Source organism: Sphaeramia orbicularis, chromosome 1, assembly GCF_902148855.1.
Source record: "Sphaeramia orbicularis chromosome 1, fSphaOr1.1, whole genome shotgun sequence".
NCBI classification, from domain to species: Eukaryota; Metazoa; Chordata; class Actinopteri; order Kurtiformes; family Apogonidae; genus Sphaeramia; species Sphaeramia orbicularis.
The window spans coordinates 55,279,295-55,306,905 of NC_043957.1; the positions used below are offsets into that span (position 1 = coordinate 55,279,295).

Here is a 27,611-nt window from a genome sequence, read left to right on the forward strand (position 1 = left end):
AAAATAACATTACACTGTGAAAATATTAACATTTACAAAACTATTCTTTCACAATAAAATGCAAATAAATAAATAAAAACAAAGATGAACAACCTGAAATGTGCAATTTTAACAATATTCTGCCTGTTACTAAATGTTTCATGCATTTATGGATCCACTGTGATCTGTAATTGTGTTAATAATAATAATAATAATAATAATAATAATAATAATAATAATAATAATAATAAGATATGTAATATTGTAGAAATTGTTCAAATTTTAGTTCTAAACTCCAAAATTTTAATAATATTCTGCCTGTTACCAAATGTTTATGCAACATTGTGTGTAATGTACATGTATAAATAATAAGTCGAGGTATAATATTGCTAAAATTGCACAAATTTTCCAAATGAAATGTCTGTTTTTTCAGGTTATTCACATCTTTTTTGTAAAATGTAAATATTTTCATAATTTAATTGGGGGGTTTTCATATTAAAACATAAAGAAAAACTTGGATTTGTCATTATTTCTAAGTTATTAAGTCATTATTTTACTAAAAAACAAGGTGCCTTGAGATTAAAAGGGAAATAAACATGTGTGAAAGGTTCAGGCTTGTGGACAAGTGTGTGGACCAACTGGTTCAGGACAGTAAGTCTGGAAGTCCATGGTCCCATCAGAAGCCTGACCTTTCACACATGTTTATTTCCCTTTTAATCTCAAGGCACCGTTTTTTTTTTTTTTTTTTTTTTTGCACCTTTTGTTTTGTTTTCAATTTTTAATAAATAAAAAAAAAATCTAACCTAATACTGTCTGTTCATTTGCAAGGCATCAAAATATAAGTAGACTATATCTATAAAACAATAGAAATGAAACAGAACCATCCATCACACTTAAAGTTAGATGTGATTTAGTTTAAGGAATGACAAGTTGAAAATACATGTTGTACCATTTTTAAATAGAAATTAAGGATATGTAATGATGGTTAACTTCATTTAAAATGTATTCCAGATGGGTTAAGTGATCCAACAGGGCTCATTTGTTCCTATGTGGTAAACACAGACACTAGGACCCAGCGGAAAACAGCCGCCCAAACTGAAGCCCTGCGTTTAGACCCGCCCACAAGCTCCTTGATTGGCTCTGGCGTTTCTTGTGTGATTGGCCGTCCCCGCTGTCACTCCATCAAGTTGTAAACAGCGCCTGGACTTAAACACCGGTTCGCTGGTTGACCTCTGTGTTCTTCTGCTGGTGTAAGTTGTCGTTCACATGTTGTCCGTTTGTTTTGCCTGGTTCATGTCAGCTAGACGGACTGGAATACCAGAGGTTTCATTTACAGTCACCTTTGAATCAGTGTCCATGTGTCGCACATGATGTGCGTGTGTGCGTGTGTGTTTGGTTATTAGGCGCAGCCAAGGTGTCCAAAAAAAAGAAAAGTTGAAATAAGAGACTTCTTTAGAAGTCAAAGTGTAAGTTAGTCAAAGTAATGTGTTCCACTCATCCTGCAACACCATACCATACCATACCATACCATACCATACCATACCATACCATACCATACCATACCAACTTTATTTATAATGCACTTTAAGAACTTTACAGCTGGCCAAAGTGCCGTACACGAAACATAAAACAAGGGATTAAATAAGTAAATAAGTAAAAACAGTGATAACACAGGGTGCAATGTGGGCTAAGAACAACAAAATACAACCATCATAAAAACAAAGACAAATTAAAATCTGATAAAAACAACATAAAAAAAATCTTCACTTGCTCCAATATAATAATAATAATAATAATAATAATAATAATAATAATAATAATAATAATTATTATTATTATTATTATTATTATTATTATTATCATTCTGACTGTGGAACCTCAACAAAGCAGATATAGAGATATACTTGGATTATTTTTATTTATTATTTTCACGTATCATTTATGTGTTGAAAGGCAGCAACTGCTTAAAAAACACCAGCAATTAAAGTTTTAGGGAACTATACAATAAAACCTCAGCTTACAAATGTGATTTTATACATCCAAACACATGATAATTATGAAACTAAGTTTTTTCCTCAGATTATAACTGTACCATCAAAATGGATAATTGTTGCACCCCAAATTGTCCCACTGTTCATGTCATGTCCTGTCTGTCAGGTGACAGAGAGGAGAGATGAGGAAGTAGACACAGAAGGAGAAGCTGGAGGAGGTAAGAGGAGGAGAGGCCAGAGGCTCACAGGTGAGGTTGAAGGAATAAACATGTTCAGTGTTTCCTGTGGAATTGATCTCTTGATGTGGCGGTGTGTAATGGGGCGGAGGGGGGGGGGGGGGGGTGTTGGCTGGTTTCAAAACCTTACCAGCAGAAACGCTGCATATGTTAGTCATGAGATTGAGCATTGTGACACATGTTAGGGTGATGATCATCTGTATAACAGTGGTTCACCCATGTGGCTTTGAAATCACTACTGATTTGTGTGCTAAAAAGTCTGTGTAAATGTATTATTGTATTGGTAAGAAACAGTAACTACTAAGCAGTAGGGCTGTGTATTGGCAAGAATCTGGTGATACGATACAAATCGCAATACTAGGATCACGATACGATGTATCATGATATATCATGATGCTGTTAAGAAGGCAATTTTTTGTTTGTTTCTTTTTTTTAAATGATTATTTCCTGGAAGAATTGAATTACACCAGAGATATGCACAAATACCAAACACATTTTTATTGATCAGAACAGGATCTAATGCTATATCACAAAATGCTCCTTTGTTAAAACTTAAATTATGTTTTACAGACATTACAGTTTAAGATCCTGTTCAAATGTTCATATTCTATTAGTTCACAACTAATATCAGAACAGTATTTTTGCGGAATCCCAACAAAGGAACTAACATTATTTAATAAAACAGTGTTAAATAATTAATAAAATATAAACAAAAAAGAAAAACAAAGAAACAAAAATGAACCTCCACAATATCTGCATTTGAAAAAATACTTTAAAATATCGATACAGTATTGTGAAAGGAAATATCACGATATATTGCAGAGCCGATATTTTCTTACACCCCTACTAAGCAGTGACTTCATAAACAGGGTCAGGAACTCACAGTAGGGAGGGAGGGAGGGACATAAACTGGGTTATTTGGCCATATTTTGTGTCATTATTGTAATTAAATTATAAATGACTCATTGATATTCCTATTACTATAGGGTAGATATCAGCCCCCCCCCCCACCCCCTACCCCCACACACACACACAATACTCAAGTGTCACCCCACCCCACCCCCTGAAATCAAAACTACACACACCCGATACATACATACATTATATAACCGTTTGTACACAACATTTGGCTACCTCCTTTTGGTAGCAGCACCTAACTCAGTGTTTTTCAACCTTGGGGTCGGGACCCCACGTGGGGTTGCCTGGAATTCAAATGGGGTCACCTGAAATTTCTACTAATTGACAAAAATTAAAACAAAAAAAACAATAACAAACAAAAAGCAAGTTACTGATAAAAAAAATATATATATGGTGAGTTGACAGAGACAATCCCAATCCATTAAAAACTTGACAAACTGTGAAGCTGAAACTGAAGCACTGTGGTTCTGTTTATCTGTCAAATGTTCATTGTGGTCAGTGTCAGATGCTGCAGCTCTTTCATAATTCATAGTTTGAGTTCTTGTTTGTTCAGTATTAATTGTCAGCCTTGTAAATCCAAGCTGGACTGACTGGACATATCCTGACCAAAGAAAATCAAATTCTCACTTTGTGCAGTAATCTACACCTGGATTTACTGCCTCCGTCCATAATAATATACATTATATAGACTAAATGTCATCTAAAATTAATGTTTATTTGCAACATAGTATAGCAAACTATTACATGATCAAAAACAAATTAATTTTAGCAAAAACATGTCTCCATTTTGAATGTCTGGGGTCACTAGAAAATTGTGCTGTTAAAACGGGGTCACGAGCCAAAACAGATTGGGAACCACTGGCCTAACTGCTCATTAATGAGCTTGATTGAGAGAGGGATAAAAGAATGTAGAAGTAAGTTTCCTCCTCTCTCATTGTCACTTTGCTTGTAGCTGCAGTCGTGCTGAAGATGTTGTCACATTATGTTTATATTGTTTCACTATGACAACCATCCACAATAAGAGCATACTATACCTACAGTGGAAATACAATGTGCTAGAACCAAAACTCAGCCAAGTCAAGGCAAACTGAGCTGTTTGGATCAGTTGAAAAGCTGCATTAGCTACTGTCATCAACACAACAGCTCCTGCTCAGATGTTCTGAACAGAAAAGGTGTCTGTACAATAGTTTTGCAAAATAGTTTTTTTAGTTTGAAACATCTGCAGACAATGTAAAGGAGTAGCCACAAAAAAATCATAAACTATTTTGGGATTAATTTACTTTAACCTGTTTAACCCTGACCATATTTTCAGGGGAAAAACGCCTAAAAAGACACACCCAAAGTAAATGAAGAATTACTTCACAATAATAAAGTTCATATGGATGTTCTTGGTGTCTGTGGACATTTAGAGACCTCACAGAATCAGTTCCCGTTGTCTAAAATATTGTATCTATTACTATGCCTGAGTAAACTGTAACAAACTAAAAGAGAAATTAGAATTTTTTTATCCTCGCCTGTTTTTTGTTTTTTTTTTTTCGGCTGGATTGACGATGATATGCATAAATTAATTGTTCGTGTTGGAGATTTTTAATAGCGTATATTTCACCCCACAAAGATTAAAAATCATGTTTGAACATTAAAGTTTGCACTAAAATACACTTTTGATGTACTTTTATTAACATTAGGGTCTAAACTTTGAGCAAAAGTTGAAAAAACATTCATTGTCCTGATTTATTATATTTTTATAATAGATGAATAATATATTTTTTTCGGCCCGCGGGCAGGCTGATAGGGCTAAAGGGGTTAAAGATGCAAATAGACTGCAAATATACAGAGGACACAGTTTTACTGCAGTTGTTGTCCACAAACAACCACAGTGTCAGGTGGTCTTTGCTCACATGGAGCAGGAACAAGACCACATGGAAGAATTCAGTCTCTACACACTGACATGAGAGGACTGTTCCACCCCTCAGACTCTTTATAATAGCAGGAATACAAGAGCTACCGTTTCCATTTTTAGGCTTCAGCTCTAGTCTTTACTAAGCATGAGCTGTAATCACTTGAAGAGGGAGTGAGTAGTTGCCTGTTTATACACTAGTACATTGTAGAAACATGCTAGTGTCGTCTTTTCAAGCTGTTGTCATGTGTTGGCATGAGGACTCTGCCGCCAAATAATTGAAGACAATAGGATGATTGAGTCAAAAGCACACAAAAACAAACATGTTCCTGGGGCGCACACAGGACTAACAGAGCAAAAATAAATAGGCCAGAGGGCAGTAAAATATCCTCAAACAACTCAGCTGAAGAATTACAGGGAAGCAGAGGAAAAGAGAGCAGGAAGGAGCAATGAGGGAGCTGGCAGCTGCACTCAGTGTGGTGTGTTTAGCTTCCTCCTACTCTGTGATTAGCATGGGACACTCCCTCTCCATGTCTCTGGGTGTGTCGACACAGTGTGAATCACAGCCCAGAGAAACCAAGCAGAACTCGCTACACTTAGAAGGAAGAAACACGTTAACAAGGGAGTTAAACGCTGAGGGATATACTGAGAAGATTTCTGTAATGTCTGTGAGTGTTTTCTGAGTCTCTTTGCTTTGTTTAATGTGAGTTTTACTGTGACATGTTGGTTTTGTGAGTTCTTTTTTGACTTTATCCACCTTCCTGGAACCTTGGGCTGTTATTTTATGATTTATTTGTTCAGCTTAAGGTTAGTTAATGTTTACTCTGAGTGTTTCTATGTGTTTGTGTGTTACAGGCTTCTGGGACTCTGGTCTGTACAGCCTTCGTCCTACCTCCCTCTGTCACTGTCGTCCTCTGAGCCAGTGAGCCAGACCCTCAGCGCACCCCCCCCCAACACACTGGCAGGAACAGGGAGGTCGGGGGTCACCGCAGAGACAGACCGAGGCTCACTGTGACAGCATACCCCCAAATTTAAGAGCCTGCCTTTTCTTCTTCATCTTCTCCTGCTCCCTCTTCACCTTCCTGTCATATTGAGAGGAAACTTTCTAACGGCCCCCGGTGCTTCGTGAACCCCCTGTTTCTTCAGACCCTCCACCATCACCGCTGCTGTCACCACTGCCAGCAAGACTTGCCGGTAGTCAAGTCGGACGGGAGCCAAGGGAATGTGGGGAAGTCTTCCCTGGAAGGAAGTGAGCAGCACACTGACAAAATCAAACTGAGCGGCAATTTGCACCCCCCTCCCCCTCGCCCCCCTCCCCCCCCGCTCAATGCCACGCCGCCGTCCCGCCCCACCTCCACCAGGTCCTTCTGCAGCAGCAGCCATAACCAGGCCTAAGAGTATGCCCGAGGCTGTCGCTGCAGCTGCAAAGCAAAGTCAGACCCCCAGCAGGCGTCCGGCTCCTGCTCGACCGTCGATGGGTGCCAAGAGCAGCAGCCCACTCAAAAATGCCCGCTCACCCATACCCACGCCTTCAAAACAGCCACCTCCAAGACCGAAAAAGCCAGATCTGGTTGCCCTCCGCTGCCACATCGCCCTCGATGATGAGACCATCGCCAAGGCTTTGTCCCGTGCCAAGCTCCCAACCTGCCAACCTCATCCTGTCGTCCCCTCTGATGGATTATCAGGGGCCGGAAGTGCATCTGCGTCAAGTGAGAGGGGACGCCAGCGACTCAGTGACATGAGCATATCCACTTCGTCCTCAGATACACTGGAGTATTCACTGGGTCAGGAAGGTCTGGCTTCCAGCCCCTCTCAACATCTGAACCACGAAGACCCGGGGAAGGACAGCAGCGAAGACGATGAAGATGCAGAGGAAGATGAAGACTATGGGGTCGGCCTGGAGGCAGACTTAGAAATGCGTCTTCGACCTTCCTTTAAAGCGCGCAGGCAAAGGGTGGGTGTGAGCCTTGGTGGGGGATCCTTCATCCTCCCAAGGGCCTTGAAGGGTCGTTTCCGCAAGGTGAGCAGCATGCTCACCTCCCTCGTGACCCCAGAGCGGCGGGCGATTAAAAGGATTGCCGAGCTGTCCCGTGATAAGAGCTCCTACTTCGGTTCCCTGGTCCAGGACTACATCAGCTTTGTTAAGGAGAACCGAGGCTGCCATATGTCTGGGATGGACTTTCTGCAGACTCTCAGGCAGTTTATGACGCAGATGAAGGCTTACCTCAGCCAGAGCTCGGAGCTGGACCCCCCTTTGGAGTCACTCATACCTGAAGACCACATTGGTAAGTCTGCCTGTCCAGATTGTTTTGAATTAAATCAGTTGTAGCTTTTGGTGTCTGGGTGGTTGCCTACAGCTGGACAATGTGAAAAAATTTGAAATATTCCTAAAAGACATAACATGACAAATATAACATCATAATAATAATAATAATGATAATAATAATAATAATAATAATAATACAAAATGTCATGGATCAAGCCCAAAATGCTTATTCTTTAACCCATGAAGACCCAGAAATACTTTTTTTTGCTGATATCCAAATTATTTCTCTCTACATTTAACCATTACTAAGTGATATATCACCATTTATTATAATATTATCATCTGCATTTTGTATTTTTCTGTAAAAATCTGTTATTTTCCTATATTTAATTCACAGATCTTGTAGATGTTCAGAAAAGCTCAAGAAAACTGAGGAAAAAGTGCCTTTTTCAGCAAAGATATCAATAACTGAATGTAAAACAAGTGTCTCCATCCACTGTCATTGATCTAACTCCATGGGTTTTACTGGTGAATCAATGTTGTAGACTGTTTCCATATTCACTACGGAGCCTCTGAACGTCCAAATGGTTCATATCTGATGACAATGAAAAGGTGACTGCATTTTACACCAATTATTTACCGTATTTTCCGGACTACAGAGGGCACCTGAATATAAGCCGCACCCAGCAAATTAAAAAAAAAAAAAAAAAAAAAAGTACATATATAGGCCACACCTGACTATAAGCTGCAGGTGTCCACATTGTAACATGAGATATTTACACAGAAGGATGGTGAACAGAAAGTTTATTTACATATTTATTTCCATACCTTAACTGCTTTTTTCCAAACAGTGCCTGGAACACGGCTGGTTCAAAAACCCAGAAAAGTCATTGATCTTTATCTTTATCTTCCTTCTGCTCATTGAAACCACTGCAGTCGTCTTCTTCAGTGTCAGAGTTGAACAGCCTCAGAAAGGCTCCGTCACACACCTTCTCAGTCTCTCTTCTGTTGTCTCTCATTGTCTCTTCTGTGCTGCAGCTCTGTTTTCTTCTTTACAGACACATCGATTGCTTTCAACTTAAAAGCTGCATCATATGCATTTCTTCGTGTGTTTTCCATGATGAGGGTTTGTGCAAAATGACTGTTAAACGTTAAGCTTAAAACTTCTCCTCTTCACATCACCTCTTCCACCTGTCTGTCTCACTTTTGTGCTTCCTGCTAGAACGCCCCCTGGAGGCCGCTAGCCCCATAAAAATTATACATGAGCCGCATCGTTGTGTAAGCTGCAGGGTTCAAAGCGTGAGAAAAAACTAGTGGCTTATAGTCCGGAAAATACGATACATGCTATGAAACATTTCAAATCAGCAGGTGTTTTTGGGTTTTTAAGGGTTATTACTGTACACGTGTGGGCAGTTGAATGAAAAGTTTGCCTCAAACTGCATGTCTCTACATGTTTTCATTTTAAGGTTTAAGGCACAGGTGTCAAACATGCGGCCCAGGGGCCAAAACCGGCCCGCCAAAGGTCCCAATCTGGCCCGCAGGATAAATTTGCAAAGTGCAGAACATAGTAACAGTCAAGGGCGTCGACTCGAAAATAATAGTATAATAACCTAGAAATAATGACTCCAAATTTTCTTCTTAGACTTACTTTATTGATCCACACAATGGGGAAATTACTTTGTTACAGTAACAGCACAAGACGTGTGAAAAAAATAATATGACATCAAGCCAAAAAATAATGGCAACACCATTTTTTTCTCTTTGATTTATTGCAAAGAAATTAAATTCTGATATCCTTGAATAATAAAACGTCAATAACCTGAACAAATATGAACAACCTGAAATGTCTAAAGTAAAATAAGTGCAATTTAAACAATATTCTGCCTGTTTTGTGTCTTGGTAGATCTGATCTGTAAATCACATGTATTAATCATAAGTTGAAGCATAATATTGATCAAATTTTTTTTTATTATTTTTTTTTTTCAGAAATTTCACATTTTCACATCTTTTTTTGTTTGGATAGTTTGTAAAATGTGAATGTTTTCATAAGTTAATGTTATTTTTTGCATATAGAAAATCTGGAGTTGTCATTATTTATAGGCTATTATGCTATTGTTTTATTGGTCCGGCCCACTCAAGATCAAATTGGGCTGAATGTGGCCCCTGAAAGAAAATGAGTTTGACACCCCTGGTTTAACATATCAAAATAAATCAAAAGAGCACAATCTGAGTTCTTACACAACAAAGGAAAAACAGTGTAGAAGACTTCTTTTGTAGTTGCAAACTCTTTCTTATGGTCAGAACATGACATTTACCAAACCGCTGAGCATTTCACACATCTAGAGGTAGAACATTCAAAACAATTAAGATGGTAAAGTTTTGTTCAACATCAAAATATACATTACTCCAGTTAACAAATCACCGAAACAAAGTGTTGTAACTGAGAGAGGACATGAACTAAACCCTAAGACAAAAGAAAACGGTTTATACCAGGGGTGTCAAACATGCAGCCCAGGGGCCAAATGCAGCCTGCCAAAGGTTCCATTGCGGTCCGTGGGATGAATTTGCAAAGTGCAAAAATTCCATTGTCAAGGCTGTTGAATTTTAATTTAGAGTTCCGCTTTAGCGTCTTTGAGTACTTAGAAAAGCGCTATATAAAACTGATGTATTATTATTATTATTATTATTATTATTATTATTATTATTATTATTATTATATTCAGTTATTTTAGTTCAGGTTCCACATACAGACCAATATGATCTACAGTAAAATAATAGCATAAAAACCTACAAAAAATAATGACTCCATATTTTCTTCGCGGTTTGATGTGAAAATAATATTACACTATGCCTATAAATAATGACAACTTCAATTTTTTTGTCTTTGTTTCCGTGGAAAAAATAACATTAAATTATGAAGACATTTCCATTTACAAACTACCTTGTAACAATAAAATGTGAATAACCTAAACAAATATGAACAACCGAAAATGTCTAAAGAAAATTAAGCCCAGTTTTAACAATTTTCTGCCTGTTACTAAGTTTTCAGTGTTTTTGTAGATCCGATCCATAATGCACATGTAGAAATGATAAGTTGAGGCATAGTATTGTTAAAATTGCACTTATTTTTCTTAACAAATTTCATTTTTTAAGGTTATTAATGCTTTTTTTTGCACTAAAACATAAACTAAAATTTGGAGTTGTCATTATTTATAGGTTATTATGCTATTATTTTACTGGTCCGGCCCACTTGAGATAAAATCAGGCTGAATGTGGCCCCTGAAAGAAAATGAGTTTGAGGCCCCTGGTTTATACCATCATTAATATAATTATCACAATATAAATTTTATCCCTCTCTGTTTTACCCCTCGAGGTTTCTGCCTGTTACAAGGAAGTTTTTCCTCTCCACTGTCACCAAGTGTTCGCTCCTGGAGGAATTTTTGGGGTGTTTCTGTAAATTGGTGTAAGAATCTGGTTTAGACAAGCTCTTCAGTGTCATGAGATAACTTTTGTTATGATGTGACACTAGGGCTGCTCGATTTTAGAAAAAAAAATAATCACGATTATTTTAGCAATAATTGAAATCACGATTATTAAAAACAATTATTTGTTAACCTTAAAGTTGTTTATTTTTTTCTTGCAAAACAGTATAAACTAGAAAAGCACTCGGAGAGCGCAGACCTCCACCAAGCGAAAAAATTCCCCACATAATCGGTGATACAAATCCTACATTTATTTTTTAGAATAAAATCCGCCTTCTGGATCAGATCCGGATCAGCCTTTGAAATGTGATAGAGGACCCCATTGTCAATTCCTGAGTTAAATTTCATGAGTTTTGGTCAATAATTAAGCGAGATATTGGGAAACGAAAATTTTGGCCCCATTTACCACAATGTTAACGAAAATTTCAAAGTGATCCAGAATCCAGGATTTCTTCCGGATCACCCCCAAAAGTTAATCATTTCTTCCTTATCCCATTTCCAACAAACGCTGAAAATTTCATCAAAATCTGTTCTTAACTTTTTGAGTTAAGTTGCACACTAACGGACAGACAAACAAACAGACAGACAAACAAACCCTGGCAAAAACATAACCTCCTTGGCGGAGGTAAATATACTCTTTAAACATAAATAAAGCTTTTAACCACTAAAACAAAGTATGTTCACTTTTGTACAAAACAAAAAAATCTTTGAATGCAAATAAGTGTACTGTAAATTCAAGTATGTTTCCTTTTGTAAACAAATAGTGCACTGGAATTAAACTGCTATAGACTTGCCATAGAACTGTAGCAATTAAAAAAAAAAAAAAAACTCACGTAAAGTGCAAATTATAAATTCAAGAATGTTCAATGTAGTATGAAACATAGTAAATTCAGTGGCGTGCCGTGAGGTTTCAGTTCAGGCCTTCTGTATACATCAACCATCTATAGAATACGTACGTTAGGGTTATACGGGTTAGGGTTAGGTTAATACGGGAGTTGTAGCGTAAAGAGATACGGAAACTGAAGACTGCATTGCGGACGAAGTTGTAGACGGAGTTGTTTTTATGTGTTTTAGTTTTTCATAAGATTATGATAAAGGTCGCGGTGGTTCAACTTTAGATGGTTTAAAGGTTTGTTGTGTTAGTTGACACAACTACGAAACACTTTTTGCACGTGATGTGTTTTTGCTCTTCGTCTTCTTCATCAAACCCAAAGTGATTCCATACAATTGAATTTGACTTGCCTTTTTTGTTTACCAAGCACTTCTGCTGGGATTCTCCTGCCATTTTTCCAGACCGCTGGTACAACTGTCCTCTTGGGGTGGACCTGCCGGCTAGCTGGCAGCAGTAGCTTAGAGGGGGGCGGGGCAGAGCAGCTCATGGTAGCTTGCGTGCGCGTGAATTAAAACAACTCAAAATTAATAATAGTTTTTTCTCGATTACATAATTTTTGTAATCGTTGCGTGTAATAATCGAAATCGTAATTGAATTTCGATTAATTGCACTGCCCTATGTGACACTATATAAATAAAATTTGATTGATTGATTGATAAACATGTTTCACATTGATAACAACTGCTTTATCACCAATACAAAGTTAATGCAAATCAATGCAGCAGACATTGTTGGGACAATTGGTCATATTTGTGGACACAAATTATGATTTTTGTGTCATATAGCATCTCTCTACATGCTTTTATTCCAGCATAATTTGAGGAATAAAACTTGTCAGATGTAACTTGATCCCAAAAAAGACTCAGGGAAAATTAATGTGAAGTGTCCAGGCCTGTCATTTTCAGGGGAATCAGACGCTGAAGCTGAAGCTTTCTATATTAGTCTTCTTAAGCCAGCGCTGGTGTTGAATTACAGAAATGCCAGTGAGCTGTGGCCAGTGGGTTATTCTGGGATCTAAACTCACTGCTTTAATCTCCCAGCACATTAATAGTCATAGAGAAAGATCCAACTAGGCCTGTCCTAATATCTCATGCTATTGAATCCTATAAAAGTGCTTCCATTCAAGTCATGAGGAACATACAAATAAAGTACACAGACATTTGAGTCAAATGGGTTTATTGTGGATTGGAGCAGTTGGATGAATATGTAAGCATGTTTTTGCACTCATCTCTCCTCCCTTGTTCTTTGTAAACAATAACAGCAAAGCCTTGTTCACAGTGATCCATTTGGATTGTGCTAACAGACCACAGATATGCACAGAAAGCATTTCACACTCTCAAATGTCACCGCTGGAAAAGGACTGATTTATGTTACCCTGAAAAATCTAAATAAAGAGAAGTTAGAGCAGGGAGATGGGCTGACATGATGAGACAACCCTGCATAGGACTGGACAAATGTTTACAGGAAGATTTAAAGCAGAGCAACAGTATAGAACATTTTATCGTTTTGGTTCTTTTTCACTGTTTTTGTAGCATTTTTCTCTGTGGAGCTCCTCCTACAGTTTCAAAGCACATATTCACTGTCGTAAAACCCACACCTAACCCTCCCCCTCTGACCATGTGCATTCGTTTTGAATGAAGCCACCAATGAGAAGGCCAAAAACAGTGATGGTGCAGACAGGAACCCCATGGCCATCCAGGCGGACGGGTCACATTGACACACCAGTTGTGGGTGCAGATACCATCGGTCTGGGGCTCCGTATGCAGCCGCTAGCACCGCACTGCTAATGTTAGCTGCACAGTTAAAGAGCTTACAGGCTAACAGACATCAGCAACTCCCACCTGTCACCGCATCCCTACCTAATTAGCAATTAGCATGCTGTCATCCCAGGGCTAATATTGATAACAACAATGATTATCTAGACCACAGGTGTCAAATATGCGGCTCGGGGGCCAAATCCGGCCCACCAAAGGCCTCAGTCTGGCCCGTGGGATGAATTTGTGAAATGCAAAAATCACACTCAAGATATTAACCCTTTCATGCATGAATTATGAGAACCTTAGTCAAGACTTTTTTTCTGGAGTGTTTTTATACCTCCTTAGGCATAAAAAAAAAAGTTGCGATCGAGTTTTTTTTTTTCATGGAGTTACAAAAATGTCCATGCATTTAATTTTTTAAGGAAAGAAATATGTATTTAAAACCCAATATCAGAAAGTAAAATGAAAACAATGAAATAAAAACATTTTTAAGGCTGCTAATTTGATGTTTTCTCACATTTTAACATACTCTAATGCTAGTTATTACCTCATATAATATGCAAAAAAACAACTCTTTTTGTCAAACAACTAACAACTGATTTACACTTAAACATGTTATTGCAGATCAGGTTTATCAAGAACCGCAAAGTTATAGTAATGGTATGAATTACAGTGTATTATGGGATGCTGCATAAGTGTCCACTGTGTTGGCTGATATGGAACTAAAACAACAAAACCTATGAATATACAAGAGAACAGCTGGAGAAGAACTGTCCACTGTAGTGACCACAATGCATGAAAGGGTTAAAGGTCAAAGATGTAAGAATCATTTTAGGTCCATTCAACCTAAAGTGGATCCAACCAGTAAAATACTATCATAATAAACTACAAATATTGAAAACTGCTGATTTTCTCTTTGTTTTAGTGTAAAAAAAAAAAGTCACATTTCCCAAAAATGTTTACATTCACAGACTCGTTCCTCGTTTGGTCACTCACTTTTTTCTTCTTCCTCCATCTTCTGTCAATAGCCACCTCTTCCTTTTCTCCGCCGGCTCTGCCTTAGTAAACGCCTGTGAAATGAAGCCATGGCTGGCTTGTGTTTATAGCTAGCTGGCGGTACCTGGCTGGGGGCGTGTTTGTGTCGTAGTGCCATAAACCGTGACGCTTCTCACAGGAGATGAGATCTACGACACCAGGACAGTGGCAGAGAAGTTGCAAGTGGCATATTTGGCCCTTGAGATCCTAGTGCAGGGCTCTCAAACTCATTTTCTTTCAGGGGCCACATTCAGCCCGATTTGATCTCCAGTGGGCCGGACCAGTAAGATAATAACACAACAACCTAGAAATAATGACAACTCCAGATTTTTGTCTGTCTTAGTGCAAAAAAACCCCATTATTTTATGAAAATACTTGCTTTTATAAACTATACAAACAAAAACGATGTGAAGAACCTGAAAAAAAAAAGAAATTTCTTAAGAAAAATAAGTGCAATTTTAACAATATTCTGCCTCAACTTATCATTTCTACATGTGCATTATGGATCGAATCTACAAAGACACTAAACACTGAGGAACAGGCAGAAAATAGTTCAAATTGTGCTGAATTTCCTTTAGACATTTCAGGTTGTTCATATTTGCTCAGGATATTCACATTTTATTGTTTCAGGATCATTTGTAAATGTAAATATTTTCATAATTTAATGTTATTTTTTGCACTAAAACAAAGACAAAAATTTGAAGTTGTCATTATTTATAGGCATAGTGTAATATTTTTTTTCACATCAAACCAAGAAGAAAATCTGGAGTCATTCTTTTTTTGTAGGTTATTCTGCTGTTATTATTTGACTGTAGATTATATTGGTCTGTATGTGGAACCTGAACTAAAATGAGTTTGACAGCCTTTTTATTTTTGCACTTTACAAATTCATCCCAGGGGCCGCACTGGAACCTTTGGCGGGCCGCATTTGGCCCCCGGGACGCATGTTTGAGACCTCTACCCTAGTGGGAAGAGGGAGAGCTTCCATTCTCCCCCTAATAAGCCATTTAACCATGACAGATACTTTGAAGCTGTTTAATTAAGGTCAAAATGTTACATAGTTCTGCTTTAAAAGTGGTTACATCCTGGCTGAAAATCTGCTTCAGTTTGGTTCTGAACCTTTATGTGAGCGCACCATCAGCTATACGAAGGCAGCAGAGGTGTTTGTAGAGGGAGGGTTGATGTCTGGTAGATGAAGTCCAATGGAAAACATTGCTCAACATCCAAATTTCCTTTGGATATTGACCAATATTTATTATGTGTTATATAATTGTATATATTATATATAATTCAACATGATATTCAGTGACATCACCCACACTACAAACACAGAGCTTCCTCATTTGAGCCAGTGTTTGTTTTGTTTGTTCTTGTCTTTTTTAGTGGTTTACTTTTCCAGATTTTTCAAACCATGTTTGATATCTGAGTAGGAAGTATCTAGATGCTACATGTACAGAAAAAGATTACTTTAAAATCCAACTGTTAACTAGTTGTCCGTAGCTTGTGGATTTTTTTTACACAGTGGTAAACATTTTAGCTGTAGTTTACTATCTGTCTACTTAAAAAAAAAAAAAATTAGAACTTTTTTATTATTATAATTTAATGTACAGTTTTACATTATTAAGATTTATTAAAACCACCTTTTTAAAAAAAAAAAAAAAAATTACAAATTCAAATTAATTTCATTTGATGTGGATCATATTTGACCCGGAACACCCTCAATGCACAACAGTTTAGTTTGTAGCACTTCAAATTTTGGCCTATAAAATTGGTATTCATAGAATGTTTTCTGCTGTCAAATGTCAGATCAGGTCACATTTGACCCAAACAGTATGTGATGTTTGGTGCTGGATGCTGCCCACTACATAACGGGGGAAAAAAGCAAAACAGGAGGAAGAGCACATCCATTCTGAGCTACTGTTGAAACATAGCGACATTGTGAAGAATGAGCTGCTCCCTCTGTAGATGTAAACAACCCATTTTATGGAAACAGAAACATAATGATTCTCATTTCCATGTGATTATAAACTAATGAAAACATAATTCGGAATACGATATTTTATTTCTGCCATTATATCCTCCTCTGTCTTCCACACTGCACTTTTACAGTGTTTTCGTGCAGATCCTCAGTCCTCTCCTAATCTGTGGTTTTAGACTGATTTGTCCGAGCAGGCAGTGTGAAATAAAGAAGAGCCCAACCCTTACCTCAGGCCACTGGCAACACTAGGCACATTCAGAGTGCACATTTGTTTAGTGGAAGTGGAATATATTCACCCTGAATCACCTAAAGGACAACAGGGCTCTTGTATCTACATGATCGCCCCTTTAATTTGTTCCAGTGTTTTCAGTTCTGTGTATCTGATGAGGCTGGGATGTCTGTGACCCATGCATAGCTCTGTCAGGGAACAATAAGACTCAACTGTATGAATGTGACATGCTGGGCATAGTTTAGGTAGGCAGGAAATTGTTTGTATTATATGGACGTAGGTCTGCAGTACAGACGTAGCCATTGTAGAGGACCAACTCTTTACTGCATGGCAGCTGAATGGAACTAACATGGATGGATGTTTTTCAGTTCTTTGATTCTGATTCTAAATTGGTCATTCTTTAACCCATAAAGACCCGTTGTTGCTTTTGTGGCAGTTCGCAAATGAATCTTTCACTCTACTTAACCTTTCTTAAGTGATTTATCACCATTTATTGTAATATTATCCTCTGTATTTTGTATTTTTTCTCAGTGAAAATCATGTATTTTCTTGTATTTCATTTACTAATCATGTAGATGTTTAAAAAATTCTGATTAAAGTTGAGGGTCATTATATCAGCAACAGAGAAAACTGAAGAAAAAGTGACTTTTTCAGTCAAATATATCATGAATTGAACATAAACCCAGTGTCTCCATCCACTGTCATTTATCGACCTTGATGGGTTTTACTGGTGAATCAATGTTATAAAAGATGACTGCATTTCCACATTCACTATGGAGCCTCTGAACGTCCAAATGGGTCATATCTGATGACCATGAGAAGACGACAAACTGCATTTTTCACCAATTATTTACATGGATTGATAGGATTAGTGGGTCAAAGGGTATTAAACAGTTTAGATCAGTAGATGGTTTGGGTTGCTGGTGGATGTTTGGGTCTTTTGTGAGTTAAACTGGTTAATAATCACAGTATGAACCACTGATTTGTAATTTAGTTTAAAAGCAAATGTGTAATCTGGTAAAACGTTACTCAACATTGTGTGAAAGTCAAACTTTAGTGCTCATTTTCAGATTTCAGGAGGTGACACATTGGTTTAATTTTGGATAAAGTGGCCTGGCATTGCATTTACGCAATAGATGGTGACACATTTTCAGTTATTAGATATTACTTGATTCATTGATGTCCCTTAATTAAAAATGTCTCGTTTCATATGTGTCCTCTGCAGACCAGGTCCTTGAGAAAGCCATGCACAAGTGTGTCCTGAAACCTCTGAAGAGCGTCATTGAGGCGATCTTGCATGACTACCAGGTGAGAACAGTCATGTGTGATGCAGGGTGGGAAAACATGAAAGCTAAAGTGAAACTGTAGCTTCTCTCAACATACAATTCAGATTCAGAATATTTATATTTACTCGCAGAGGTAATTGTGTGGTTACAGTTTCTTTATCTACAATACATAACAGTACAGTGTATACACACACACACACACTCAGGATCAAAATTAACTAATAATTAATAATAATAATGAATTAATAATTTAAAACTCGTTATTATCCTGTGGCATTAGAGGGTACTCACTGGCCTTTTTTATTCCATATGTGATTGTGTGCAGGTGAACAGTGGAGCGTGGAAGCAGCTGAAGGACAACCTGGAGCTAGCCAAGACCAAAAGACCTCAGCAGCTGGGGGTGGACGGCGCCATCCCTCCGGACCCCGTGGCTATTGAGAAGATCCGCCACAAGTTCCTAAACATGAGGAAGATGTATTCACCTGAGAAGAAGGTGTCACTGCTGCTGCGTGTCTGCAAACTCATCTACACCATCATGCAGGATAACTCAGGTATCAGAGATGGGAACTTGGACATCCCTAGGCAGAAAAGGAATTTATTTATTTAAAGAAAGGCCCCTTTGGGCCCTATGTGTGCACATGTTTGTTTTATACGACTGTATACAAGGAATAAGAAAGGGTTCTACTGTTCAATACAGAAAGTGTTATTTTATTCAGTACAGTGATATAATTTGTTCCTACTGTGAAATTCAGGTTTTGCTGACAAGCAAAATAAAAATGCTTTTTTGGGAGAAAAAAAAATGGTTTTCTATATGCATGAATCATGTACCGAAACTGAACCAAAACTGTGACCCAAGAACCGAGATATGGACCAAACTACCTGTACTGTAGCACCCCTAAGGTAAACAGTATTGAGAAGAAGAAGAAGAAGAATGTCATTTGACTTCTATCTATCTATCTATCTATCTAGATATAGATATGTATACATACTTTTATACTGTTGTTATTGCTATTTCAATGTAGATATTTTTAGATATCCTTTTTCTTTTGTACTGTTTTGTGGTTGTTGATTCAGCTGGTTCTGGACTACAGGACAAGTTGTTTGTCATTTTCAGACAAGTCTGTTTCACATTTTTTGTATTTTTTTAACCTTTTCAAATAATCATCAAATCAAAACGAGTCAATACAGAAATTAATATATTAATCGATTACAAAAATAATCTACAGCTGCAGCTCTAGTGTGATTGTGACAGTGCTTAGAATAGCATAAAGGTAGGAAGGCTATGTGAGTGCCGTTTCATTTACCATTTTAGATCGATTTTACAACACTGACCCCCATTTGACCCGTTTAAAACCACCACGCCTAATTGCATCTCTTCCTTCCAGGGAGGATGTATGGAGCCGATGACTTCCTGCCGATGCTGACCTATGTTGTGGCTCAGTGTGACATGCCTCAGCTGGACACAGAGATCCAGTACATGATGGAACTGCTGGATCCGTCTCTGCTTCAAGGAGAGGGTAAGTACCGACATACACACCCTCATACCTACCGGTACACCTGGACTGACCACCACAGATTCCAGACATCTTGGCCAAAAATGTATGTAACTCTATAAATAAATATTGTACACGCATGGCATGGCATGAGCAATGTCCTTAATGAATGCATCCCTTAGTCAAACTGAAAGCCATCCAGTGAAATATTGCGTGTGGATTTTTGGCCAGGCTGTGAATATGCTGTATATTGTCGTGTAAAATTTACGACCGCAAGTGGGAGACGTCTCTGGTCTCTTTGACGGTCTTCCCCAGTTATATTTATGTCTCTGTACTCCCATCTATGTAGTGGAAATTTTTCAAGTAACAGTCACACAGAGCCAAAGACAAACTCAGAATTGGAGCCGCATAAAGTGTGTATTCATACACAAAATAAACACTGAGTTGACATCTGCAGAAACAACTGACTTTTCACTCTGGGAGACCGCTTTTATCGGACCAAAAGTAGGTTGGGTTTTAGGTATAGACCATACCCCTATGTTCCCTTTTTATCATATTTTGAACATTAATCTAGTCATGTCAGAAGCCCTCCTTCTTGCCTTCGTCTCCCATAGGGTAAGTTTTTACCGGTGTCTGTCTCGATTGGGCAACATGCAACTATTTCCCAGTATTAGTTTATCATATATTAATATTAGGGGTGGGCAAGTTAACGCGTTATTACCGCGTTAACGCATTCATTAAATAACACCGACAATTTTTTTTATCTCACGTTAACGCCGTTTTATTATTGTTCTGCCTTTCAAGCAAGTCTTAGTTGATTTATACATACGGACTCTTATTTTGAAACTCATGCTTTTATTTTGCCGGTCCACACACCGGTGCTGTGTGTATGTGCAGCTCAGAGGAGAAAACCGGCGAACTTTACAAGTAATGCTGATGTTTAAGCTAATTCGTTTATGCTAGCAGTCGGAGATGGGTTGCTAATTCTTTCTGCAGGCTCATGCTAAGTTTATGTAAATTCATTGGTTGTGTTTAGGTCTAATATGTCAGCCTTTGAACTAACCTTTACTCATTTACGATGTGAATGTTGTATTAGCAGTCATTTTATCTCGATGCTAACTTGAATGGGAAAATCCATAGACACGCTAACGATTAGCATTTACAGGTTAATTAAAGATTTACAACGTCTTTTTATTCAGCAACAAAGGTTCACATCAGAGATATTTGATACTATTCATTCTTACAACTGAACATAAAATACTCACAGGCAAACGTTTTTGGGGCCATACAAACAGAGTGAAAGAAACATGTCTGTTAGTTCTATGTCCGAACTGACTACGGTAACACGGAAAGGACAAAACATACGTTAGTGCAACTTATTCTGACCACTTCAGGGCCCCTTTGGCTTGCTTTGAACAACTGAACATCACATATTAATGGGCTTATTAGTATTAGTACTGATTAGTGGGCTTAAGACTCCTGTCAATCACTCACAACTGTAAATACACTGGTGGGGACATAAACATGTGTAAAAGTAGTGGTTTTTTCCATGGACATTTTCATTTTAAATGTCTTCAGATGGTGGGGGGGAGAAGGACACAGTTGTTTGGAAGCACTGACATGCAATTATTTTTATCAGCGGAGTACTTCCAGTCTGGAATATCACTGAAAGGCAATACATGCTGTTGATGCGTCCCCCCCCCAACAACTATGCGATTAATCACGATTAATTGCAGAAAGCCATGCGATTAATTGCGATTAAAAAATTTAATCGCTGCCCACCACTAATTAATATGTAACTTTTTCCCAGAATATGTAAATTATTTCCCACAATGTCCAAAATTTCCACTCACATGTACTTTTTTGTCCACCATGTTTTGAAAACTTTCTGTAGGCGCACATGTTTTTCCATGGGTGCAAGAGTCTTTTTGTAGCGGTTCTCCCGGAAAAAAGTCAGTTACTCTGGTACAATCTTCATATTACACTAAGAATAACTTCTAGCATACAAATGAATACAAGTAGAGTACTTTTGAATACAAACTGAATACTTTTGATGAAAATACTGGTTTCTGACATCACAATATGACTGGAGATACTAACAGTATGGAGCAATTTTCACGAGGTTTCCAACCCATTTTTTTGTAGAAAGACCTATTTTCAAGACTTCAAAGTTAATTAGCACATTGACCCATGGAGATCCATGGGTTCTGGATGTCATAGTTTTTATGCTGTTGTGTATTCGTGCATGCTGTACTGCATTTGTCCAGCTGTCACCGCCAAAGCGTCCTGGCCATAGGTCCTGTGTAGGTGCTTCTGTCCTTCCCCAGTTCCTTGTAATAGCTTTTTTTCAAGCCACTAAAAGTATCTTAAGCAAGTATATGTTGTTTCCCACTACATCTCCATCAGATAAGTTGCACAAATACAGAACATCACAGCACATTGGAATCTCACACCCCATTGTTTGTTTTAGTACTCTACACACCATTTCCCAAAGCACAGTTATTTTATCACATTTCAAAAAAACATGTGTGTGATCTACATCAAATTCTCCACATTCCCTCCGTGAATAACTTAATCTTAATCAGAGCACTCTGACTTTTTACTGTCTAAGTTAGAATGCAGTAAAATATTAGGAATTTACTATTTCTATCAAAAGTCTAGTGTACAGTACTTCATGTACATACACACACATCCTGAACAAAGTATGTACAATCTGAAATCTTTCTACAATCTTAACGCTCAAAGACCCAAACAGCCAGTGGCAACCAAAATCATCTACTGATCTAAAATGTTTAATAACTTCTGGATCACTAAGCCTATCAATATGTTGAAATAATTGAGGTAAAATACAGTTTGTCATCTTTTCATGGTCATCAAATATGACCAGTTTGGATGTTCAGAGGCGCTGTAGTGAACATGGAAACACTGCCATCTTCTACAACGCTGATTCACCACTAAAACCCATGGAGTTGACAAATCACTGGTTACAGACACTTGTTTTTACATTCTGTTAATGACATCTTAGCTGATAAAGTCACTTTTTCTTCAGTTTTCTCTATTTCTGATACAATAGCCCACAACTTTAATCTGAGCTTCTATAAACATCTACACAATCAGTGAATTAAATATAGGAAAATACCTGATTTTCATTGAAAAACCCACAATACAGATGATAATATTGTAATAAATAGTGATAAAACACTTAAGAATTAGCACAGAAGTAGCACTAGGTCATTATGGGTTAAATCAATACACAGGCCTGCAGTTTTTCCTTCTTTAAATGTAATTAGTTTTAATGTTTATCTTGTTGCGCCTCAGATATATGGATCAGTTCAGAAAGAATGCCCTAAAAAACATATTCATTAGAGGGGCAGTCATTACGACACTGGTAGGAAATTCCAGTCAGTGTAAGACCTGAATGAGCTGGAGCAGGTTCAGAGGAAATCAGACTGAACCCTCCCTAGGAGAAAATATTTTCCTCTCAGCGTCAGCCTGTCTGGCACAGAGCTCGCGTAAGAAAAGCCCAAGTCCATGTGCAGTCTTGCCACTGGCGTCAGTGGAGTATTTCACAAATATATGAGCTTCTGAGAATCATAACTGTGAGTGTGAAATAATACAGGAGGGTGATGAATGGAACTAAACATACTGGATTGGTTTCTTCAAAGATGGTTGAAAATGCCACCAGAATTCAATCCAACCCTAACCTGTCTGCAGCAAGGTTAGAATAGTTTTGGATTTTTCATTATACTTTAGTTTTGATTTTTTTTTCTCTAATTCAGTTAGTTTTAATTTGTTTTTAGAACAGGTTTGCTAGTTTTTTTTAGTTTTCATTTTTTTCTAAATGCTTAGTTTTAGTTTAGTTTTAGCATTAATTTTAGTTTTGTCGTATCTTTTCTCTTCTTCCCCGTCGTATTCAAATAAATCCCAGACAGGACTCTGCTGCTTTCTCCCAACTTTAGTCTCCATGTTTCCAGGTAGAGTGGGGACCAGAAGACGACTCTAAATGACAAGTGACGAGAAGTGACGGACCCTGAAGTGTCGTATGGTGCCGCTAGCTAAGCTAGAGTGAAATAAATCGCTTTCGTATCAATCCGACATTTACAAAGATGAAAACAAAGGGAATTTTATCCATAATTTTTATACGTTTTACTTAGTTTTCTAAACACACAATACAGTTTCAGTTAGTTATTGTTTTTTTTTCTTTTAATTACAATTTTTATTTATTTCAGTTAACGAAAATGTTTTTTTAATTCTAGTTTTCGTCATTTCATTAGTTTTCGTTTACGATAATGACCTTGGTCTACGTTGGCAGATCCAGAGTATACACTTTAATCTTAACTAACCCTGAGGCTTAGATGTAGTGGTGCATAAGTTTTTTCTACTTGGTAGAAGATCTACTAGTAGTTCATACAAGAAAATGTGTGTGTGCATGTTGGGGGTGTGCCAATACATCAATTATTAGATTCATCGTGATGCGACACCTGACGATTCAATCACAATTCATAAATGTTTGATAGCGATTATATTTCATAATTATTAAATGACAGGAACACACCACAGAGCGCTGCATGAAAATAAAAATGGAGCGTGCTGCCCGGACGCCTTAAGGAACGGACCAGGGGAACATAGTAACACCGACTCTAACTGTTTGGCTACAGTTACAGAGCATCACATTCACCCAACAGGCTTAAAAGCTAGTGTTTGGAAATAGGGCTGTCATGCTCTGATGCAGACACCAGAGCCCAGATACAAACTTCTGAACCGAAAGTATTTTGCCCAGAAAGCAGTTCCTGAACTGTACAATGAGACCAAATCCAAAGTAGTGGAGTCACTGCAGAAAGCATGTAGGGGAACTCCGACATGTGATGCATGCTTGACTGTGGATAATGAACTCTTTAGTTTGTTATGGGATTTATGCTACTCACATTTGGATATCATTTATTTTGACTGAATAAGCTAGTGCTTGTGTTGTTTCAGACTGAATGAGCTGTTTTATGCAGTTTTCTACAGAAGCATGTGTGTGGGGAGGGTCTGAGAGTTTGTCTGAGTTCCTGGATACGCTCATCTTTCTACATGAAAACATGGAGCGCAGTGAGCGGTAGTGAAAGGTCCATTTTCTGAAACCACTCAACTCATATGCTCAAACATCTTGAATTTCTAACATGACCATGGTCTCATGGGCTGTCTGCCACAGGTGGATACTACCTGACCAGTGTCTACGGAGCCATGGCCCTCATCAAGAACTTCCAGGAGGAACAGGCAGCCCGGGTTCTGAGCTCTGAGGCCAGGAACACTCTGCACCAGTGGCATCAGCGGCGCACTGCCCAGCGCTTAGCGCCCTCTGTGGATGACTTTCAGGTATCACGCCTGACCTGACCCTACCATGAACATCCAGGCAGTGAGTCAAAGTTGTACAAATACACCAAAAGAAAAAAACTGTCCAAACCTCACACCGGGCATTGGAAGGGTGCATGAAACGCACTGTTTTAACCGTGAGCAATGATAAGAGATAAGCTTTACTAACATGACAGCATGTGGACACGGTGTTGTTAATGGATGGTACCCTCTAGTGGATAGTTTGGTAGCTGCATGTCTGCATGCTCGTCCAAACACTGCAGTGGAATTGAAAAATACTTTAACTTATTGTCTGTTGTTTATGATGGTGTATTAGGGTCTGATACAAAAATTCTGAGACACTGACACACAAGACAGAGTCACTGGATGCAAGATGCAGCAGCAGCTGACTGACTAACACATGGAAATATAGATTCTTATCGAAAATAAAGAATGGTACACTCATTGGTTCACGTTTCTAAACATTGTGATGTATGTGTATGGTAACAAAGCCCACGCCTTCCTCCTTTGGCAGAGGCAATCTCCAGGTGGTATTGAAGCATCTTGTTTTTGTACATTTTGTCCAGTTGTCTTAGGCCATGCCCCTATGGCAAGACAAAATACTGAAACACTGAGGGAGCTTTAGTGCCTTCAAGCAAGAAGGAATCACAGACAAGCCCAAGAAGACGGAACACTGTGGGGGTTAACCACCTGGAGAGAGGTCACCATGACACAACCTTCAAGCAGACAGTATATTCTGAGAGAATAGTGTAACACTGTATTTTTCTTACAGGGTCACTTCTGTTAAAACACATTTTGTACAAGAAGAAGGGGCGTAGCATTCCAGAAAAAACTGAAATTACCAGAATTTTTCTTTTTTCTTTGTCTGTACGATATGATCTTTATGTAAAAAAAAAAGAAGTATATATATATATATATATATATATATATATATATATATATATATATATATATATATATATATATATATGTATGTATATATAATTTAATTTTTTTTTTTTTTTCCCACAAATTGATTGTTTTGTAGAGAATAGCTTTTTTTTTCCTCCAAATTCCTAAATTACTATTACTTAAATTTTTTTCACCTCAAAATACCTTTTTCCAAGCCTTTTTGTGTCTCACAAATGTATGAATTCCTTGCAGATTTAGCACTGTATTTTCAGAGATTATCTGAGTACATTTATGACCATAATCTTCAGTATTTTGAGATTTTTCTTCCAGGTTTAGGCCTTCATAAAGTCATACTTTTGTCCTTTTTTATACATTTGTGAGGGTCTTAATCATCCCCCTCTCCCACTTGATTTATTTTGTATTTAATGTGACCTAGTACACCTTCATAGTACTGTGTAAATGCTTAATCTGTCCTTTTCTGTCTGGTGCTGCAGAACTATTTGCGTGTCGCCCTGCAAGACGAAGACACAGGATGCACAGCCAAAACCCTGATAGTCCAGCCTTACACCACCACAGAGGAGGTCTGCTCAGTCTGCGCTTACAAGTTCAAGATCCGTGACCCAGAGAACTATGCACTGTTTCTGGTGACAGAGGACACGAGGCAGCAGCTTGCCCCCGACACCCACCCCCAGAGAATTAAAGCGGAGCTCCACAGCCGGCCCCGGGGCCACGCCTTCCACTTTGTCTACAGGAGGGTCCCCAACCTGAACCTCTGCATCCCAGCACTCGTACACAATGGAAACTGTCTACAGGTTGAATAGCAGGAGTAGATGACAGTGTACAATGTGCACTGTGGATACCATATTTATTTCTTTTTGTGTGATAGTCCGTATCAAGAAAAAATGTCCACGGTTTATCATCGTTATCAACATTTAATTTTATCACAATCCCATTTTGAGATCACCCAGCCCTACTTGATCCTCAACAGTAGGTTTCATGGTATTTTAAGGGTGCTTTTGGAAGTTTTTTTTTATGGACAGGTTTTTAGTATGTCTGATTGAAAAGATGGTGTGTGTATTGTATCTGTCTTAATCTATGAAATATCATTCAAACAGTAGTTTTGATTCATTATATAAACTGTTTAAAAGAAAAAAGCTGAGGCCCACAATAGTTTGATGTTAGTATTTTTAAGCATTACACAAACACAACATTTTTTTTCTAATTTTACAGAAGGATTTGGTAGGTTTTGGGTTCTGTTGGAGTTAGGTGTACAACAGGGGTGTTTTAGGGTCAACCTCTAAAAAATGTTCACATTTGTGAATTAAACTATGACATTTCACATGCTGTAGAGCAGGGGTGTCAAACTCATTTTAATTCAGGGGCCACTTTCACCCTAATATGATCTGCAGAGGGCCGAACCAGTAAAATATTAACAGTGAAAAAAGCAAAATTACATTTTGATAATGTTTACATCTACAATGTTTCATTAAAAATCTGAATAACATGAACAACTTAAAATGTCTTAAGAAAAACAAGTGCAATTTTAACAATATTCTGTCTTAACCACATGTGCGTTACCACTTACGTTACAAATACACCAAACATATAGTGCCAGGCATAATATTGGTAAAATTGCATTTATTTCTCTTAAGACATTTCAGGTTGTTCATAGTTGTTCAGGTTATTCACATTTTTTTGTAAAAGGATAGTTTGTTAATGTAAGTATTTTCATGTAATTTAATTTTTTTCACTAAAACAAAGATGAAATCTGCAGTTGTCATTGTTTATAAGTTATTGTGATACTATTTTACTGATCTGACCCAACGGAGATCTGTATGTAGAACCTGAATTAAAATTATCTTGACACCATTGATTGTTAATATCTTCAGTGTAATTTTTGCATTTTACCAATTCATCCTATGGGCC

The 27,611-nt window shown here is 37.8% G+C and overlaps 1 protein-coding gene across 1 annotated transcript; it reads left to right on the plus strand.

The window, feature by feature from the left end:
- Nucleotides 1-5,470: 5,470 nt before the first annotated feature.
- Nucleotides 5,471-27,382, plus strand: LOC115418012 (ras and Rab interactor 2-like). The gene is given in 9 exon segments (XM_030132293.1): nt 5,471-5,685; nt 5,877-6,025; nt 6,058-6,335; nt 6,337-7,306; nt 17,886-17,968; nt 18,272-18,497; nt 19,332-19,463; nt 24,634-24,797; nt 26,180-27,382. Coding segments are annotated over 9 exon segments (2,544 nt in total). The 3' UTR covers nt 26,507-27,382.
- The last annotated feature ends 229 nt before the right edge of the window (nt 27,383-27,611 follow it).